Raw genomic sequence first — 6,324 nt, forward strand, 5'->3', positions numbered from 1 at the left:
GAACTTTGATCAAGCCACAGTAGGACCAACAGACCCTCAGCTGTTGTCTCCGATTCAGCTTTTTTGCAATTTTTTCACTGACTACATCCTACAGGATATTGTAACTCAGACTAATTTGTATGCTGATCAGTGTAGAGAGGACGGCAACAACAAAGTGGCTTGGGATAAAATTACTCTTCCTGAATTGAAAAGCTGGCTTGGTCTTTTGTTAGCAATGGGCATTGTTGAGAAAAAAGGCAGAACCGCTGAGTACTGGACAAAACACTGGTTGCTTCAAACCCCTGGATTTGCCACTACGATGTCGAGCAGGAGGTTTCTTACGATTCTTCGCTACATACACTTTGTAGATAACCGAGACCCTACTATCGACAAAAATTATAAATTATGGAAAATTCAGCCTCTAATTACGTACCTCACCCGTCGCTTTCAACGTGTCTACCGTCCCAGATGTCAAATTGCTATTGATGAGACAATGATAAAATTCAAGGGCCGGTTGAAAATAAAGCAGTACATTCAAAACAAACCAACGAAATGGGGCATAAAGCTCTTTACTCTTGCCGAGTCAAAAACGGGATACGTGCTCAATGTCATCCCGTATGCTGGCAAGAGAGCTGATACCGACGTGTCGAAAACAACACAAACGGTAATGGATGTCCTCGAACCATACCTACGTCGCGGACATCATTTGTTCATGGACAATTATTACACCAGCGTTGAACTGATGAAACGTCTTGAGCAGGAGGGTACGCTGTCATGTGGAACAGTGAGAAGTAACAGAAAAGGACTGCCAGCTGAAAAAATGAAGAAGACTGCACCTGCTGTAAAAAAACTGAAGCGAGGAGAAAGCATTACGCTGATGCAAGGTCGCATGGCTGCTGTGACATGGAAAGATAGTCGTGTGGTGAATCTGCTCACAAATCTTCCAGGTCCGCAAGTATTAGGCGACACAGAAGTGCAGAGACGCGAGAAAACTAAAGATGGAGTGAGAGAATTTGCCATCAAGAAGCCTGTGGCTATAAACACATACAACACATACATGGGCGGAGTTGATCTGTCAGACCAGCGTGTTTCGACTTATCGCCGACACATGAAGTCTCTTACATGGTACCTGCAAATCTTTTACCATTTTTTGCGGTTGTCAGTTGTGCAGGCCTTCATCATATACAAGGAACTGAACCCTGGAAATAAAATAGACCAGAAAAATTTCACAACTGAGGTCATCGATGGTCTTGTTGCTGGACGAAGCTTCATAAAAAAGAAGGGTCGACCTTTTTCCTCTGTCGCCAACAAGGAGAACATTCGATTTCAAGAGAACTACAGCCATGCACCGCAAAAACTAGAAACTGGCGGTCAATCATGTGTAAAGTGCATACAAACAGAGTGACAACCCTTCTCAGTTGCACGTGTTTGCAAAAACAAAGAAATGCTGCCTATCCTTGCCTTTTGGAAATTATCATTAGAGAAGAATTATTGAGTTCGATGATCCACCAAACAAGGAGCTGCTGTACGGCTACGGAAAAAGAGATAAATTGTAAAATAATCGACTATGTATGTATGTATGCTCATGCTCAATCTGTTCTACTATCTGTTGTTTTTCTAACATGTCATTCATAACCCGTTTTAAGGACACAGTATCCCATTCAAAGCCAATTTTTTGAAATTTTTTTCGTGAGATTAACTAACTCTGTTTTGTATATAAAACCATAATCCTACTGTTGTACCATAGTTTTAGGTTTTCAAAAAGCCTTGAAATAGTAAATGAATGCATATGACTTTCTAAAAAATGCAAAAAAATTACACATAACAACCCTGTTTAAATTTTTTTTTTTAATTTAAAGTGAAAAATAATTTTATCAATTTGTGTTCAAAAAAAGCTTCAGCTTTCACAGGTAGGGGGGGGTAGATTGAAATACTCGAAAATTCTTTTTTAATTAATCTATTTCGCAATGTAAAATAGCTCACGCTTTCCAACATATGTAATGGTTTTATAGTCAAAAACTAACTAGCAAAGTTACTAAATTAGCCTCAATAATAGACTATGGCTACCGGAATCTTTTGAGTTTGCATCCTTAAGTTAAATTGGACTCAGCCAGGCCCTTTTTTCCCACATAACGGAATGTAAGTCTGAAAGAGGGTTAAAAGTTGGCAATAAATAATAGAAAAAACTAAAGTCACTTAATTTGGAAATCTAACTGAACCTAAACTTTATCTAGCATTGCAAACTAATAGAGACTCCGATGAAATATTCATCATCCTATGGAGAAGTAACTTGTTATTGAACCAGCTATTAGCACTGTATATCCAGAATCGAATCAGGTCTATAACGGGAAAGATACGCGACGGGAAGTAGCTGAACTCATAATGAATGATCTGAAATCCGACATTTTTTAACATCACTTACAAAGAAAGTCCCGCGCCTACTTGATTTATAAATGTATATTTCAAACAAAAATTGCACTACAAAATTCGTTTAGCGTCACTACACTGATTTGCCAGCGGCCACACATATAGTAGTGACGTAGTAGTAGAACCTGATTTTACGCGTCACACTATAATATACGTAGTAAGCAGTAAATATTTATACACTATACTCAGTGCGAGTAACAATCAAAAAACCCATGTACGTCATAGATATATCATATTCGGAGGCACGGACAACAGTAGCCATTTTCGCCAAATTGTTATTTCGTCTGAACAAAGGCACTATTTTCGGATATTTTCTGTTGTATTGTAATACTCGGCACTAAAGTACACTAATTTGCATCTATATACACTATATGTAGAAATGTCTTATAGACGCCTATAAAAGCATAGAAATGAGATAATTTGACCGTGCGCACGCTGGCCTGGCCCGGCACTGCAGACTTACACACAAATCTAGAGTGTGCACCTGAGAGTAAGGCAAAGGCATATCCCCGTTCCTACGTTGGATATTGCTCGTGTGTCCGCGTGCGTGACTATCTCTCTCGCCTCGTGCAGCAACATAAATTGTGACATGGTGAATTATGCCACTTATATTTGTTATAAGTCGCGTTCTCTCTTTGTCAACCGTTACTTTAATTGTTACCCATAACCCAATGCCGCACTATAACATGTAGCAATTGACCATTGTAAAATCAACCCATATGACAAGAACTTGTGACCACATGCTATTCTGCCCCTGCATTCACACATTGATAAATTGTCTTGTAATATGTCAGCCAGTTACTTGAAATCGTTACAAAATCCAGACATACACTATATGTTGTAAACCGGACAATTAATGACGGAAATTATGCATAGTGTAATTTGTGTAACTATTGTAACTGCCAATTATGATATTATACCACTCGCCGTACCCCCGATCCCATCATTCAACACGTGAAATATATGGCTACACTATCTAACTGACCGTGAGAGAAATTAGCACCCATTTTATCAAGGTACAGACATCGACTTATCCATGTCTAAACATTCGGGAACATCGGAACGATGCAACCGGAAGAGCGCGAGAGATGCAGCGTATGCACTTATGCGTCCTCTGTTGTTATGTAATGCGCGTTTCGGTGCGTATATAATAGCCCCCTGTCACAAGCCGCTTCCCCGATCACTTCGCACATCCCACTACGACTGAAAAGTAATGAAAGCACGAAGAAAAGCGCAGTAAGGTCTCTGAGAACGAATTTTGGTAAATTAGGTTGAGACGCAGGGAAACTGTCAACGGACGGAAAAAGGGTCGACATGAGCTACCTTGAGCGGCCAAACCTCGGCGCTATGTGTTGGTCGCCGGATCAAAACAAGCGCAGGCGGTCGGCGCTCTGTAATGGAGCGGTGTAATGACGCAGTACAGTCCGTGGCAAGCGCAAATCGAACTACATGAGCGTATCGTGGCGTAGGCAACAACCGCATAGAGCGACTATGGGTCGCAGAAACGTCCCCTGCGACTCGGTTTGGGCGACGCTGTATGATCATTGCTCTGCCATACGCGTGCCTCTCCCGCTTCTTATTTGCGGCCGTATCTAGCGCTTTACCAGCACGGCTTCTGGCTTGTTCCCGCTCCTTCTACGTCTACACTGCGCCTGGCCACTGGAGAATAGCGACGGCTTCGTCAATACGTCCCAAGGCGTTGTTCCCGCACGTTTGGCAATAGGCTCACAGAGCGTTCTATTACGATACCCACTTCCACTGACCCCCCGCCCCCACACCACAACAGTGATGGTAGCCAGACAATCTCCGGGGAGCCCTGCGGCGCGGCAGACCGGGCATTTTTTCGTGATAAATACAGCGTTCATCTTCTATACACAATCAGCTGTGCATTCAGGGCTGCTCTTCACCATGGCGCGCAGACAAGGCAGAATGTGGCTAAATTGTAACTACAGTTCAGTGCACATATGCAGGCAACAAGCATGACCAGGCCCTTGTCAACATTATAGGAAAGGAGAAGAAAGACGAGAAAAAGAAGGGAGAGGAGATGCACTGTTGAGAGAACCACTATCAGTGGCCTAATGCCGAACCTCACGACACGAAGATCCTGGCATCCTTCTTTAATTCGCTGAGACGTACAACCAAAGATGTTTGCATGGGGAGCTCCTAGCAAGACTTGGTGCGCAAGATAGCACAAAACAAGAACACCCTGCGTATAGGAAGCATATGAGAAGCGCCAGGGTTGAATGATTGCAATTACTATGCGCCCCTAGCAACTGTGAACAAGTACGCCAGTATAGTTGTGACTTCAAGATTCATCATAACACGCACGTCTGTCCTAGTACGGAGAAGTCTGCCAGGGCCATCGTCGATGAGTACAAGGAAGGAAGTCATCGCAGCTGTCGCAACTCCCTGAAGAAGGGCGTGCCCGCTCTTGCTGAAATGTTGCACGTAAGATGGAACGGTCCTCATGCCTGTGGAGCCCTTGATGGAAAACATGTTGCCTCGAAAGCCACAGCGAACAGTGGAAGCCTTTATCACAACTTATACAAGCTTCTTTTCCATTGTTTACATGGGCCTCGTCCGATCGGACTAAATAAGTTCCTCTCTGGTAGATGTTTGGAGGGCACGGACACATGTCAAGATGCAGCAGATCTTTCCAATGATTCAGCAGCTGAATTAGTGGGCTATAGATGGGACCATTTGTCTTCCTCCAGCAGACCCCCTACCCCAAATGACGACAGGGACATCATCCTTTCTTCCTGCTGATGATGCGTTCGAGCGAGCGGACCGCACATGATGAAGCCTTAACTCACGATGCGGCAAGAAGTGACCAAAGAGCAAGAAGGATCTACCAACTACAGGATATCTAGAGGGCTTCGCGGTTGTTGGAGAACGCCCTTTGGCATCCCTTGCCGCAACGGTTGGCAGATTCTCTCTGACCACCATGCAGAGGCATCGAACCTGATCACCAATAACGACTGACGTCGAGGCCTGCGTCTGTCTTCATAATTTGATGAGACTGCATTACCTAACCATTCAGAATGCTGCTTGGATGCCGGAGCACTGTCAACCACCAACTGCTAGCACCCAGGTGCTTGAGGGCTGATGCAAACATGCATGAGCTGAACAACATTAGAGGGAACAACCCGTTACACCAACTGCAGCCAAGAACAACGAGAATACCTCAGCCTGTACTTCAATTCACACTGCAGGCCTGTGCCCCGTGGCGAAGAATAGCATATATAAAAAGTCGGGTGCAAAAAAGACATATTCAAAAGTTCACAAGTAACACAGTACACAATATTTGTATGTTTGAAAATAAATATGGTAATAGTAAAAATAAAAATTGAGTGTTGTTCTGTTTTTCTCTTTATGCAATAATGCCTTGCTTGTAATCTTCTTAAAGTGTCTTAAATAAGTTATATTAACTTAAACTATAAACAAAAAAATCACCAATTCGCAAACATAAAAGTACAGACGTCCAACCTGCAAAATTAATCAACTGCGGCACGCGCGCAGTGAGCGAGTTGCAAACGTATTGAGAGCACTAGTAAGAAGTGCCTGAGAGCGTACAGAGCGCAGCTGGGAGCGCATTGCACGAGCGCACCTGAAGAATAAAACTGGAACGCATAGGATCGCAGTGAGGCGTGATAAGCAGTCAAAAAGCGTACTGTAAGACTACTAGTAGAAGCTACATGGCGTCACACCAAGGGTCACACGCACGCCATGGATTTGCCATGGACTGCGCTTTCCCGGCTTTCCACATACTTTTCAGGTCGCAGTGGGAGCGTGAATCGTGATCGCGGGAAGGTGTGCACAGGGGTAGCACAAAGCGGCTGTGGAGCGACATGCGTTGTATCCGAGAAAGACCGAGCAGGGGACAGTGTTGACCGGGCCCAGCTGCGCCGGAGCACCGTC

At 43.9% G+C, this 6,324-nt stretch overlaps 1 protein-coding gene across 1 annotated transcript; it reads left to right on the forward strand.

Annotated features, from left to right (window-relative positions):
* Nucleotides 1–1,384, forward strand: LOC106820797 (piggyBac transposable element-derived protein 4-like; the record flags this gene model as incomplete). Its single annotated transcript, XM_014825367.1, is given in 1 exon segment — nucleotides 1–1,384. A coding segment is annotated over 1 exon segment (1,384 nt), but the record flags the coding sequence as incomplete, so codon positions are not given.
* Nucleotides 1,385–6,324: the final 4,940 nt, after the last annotated feature.

This window comes from Priapulus caudatus, unplaced genomic scaffold (genome assembly GCF_000485595.1).
Source record: "Priapulus caudatus unplaced genomic scaffold, Priapulus_caudatus-5.0.1 Scaffold48, whole genome shotgun sequence".
In the NCBI taxonomy this organism is placed as follows: Eukaryota; Metazoa; Priapulida; class Priapulimorpha; order Priapulimorphida; family Priapulidae; genus Priapulus; species Priapulus caudatus.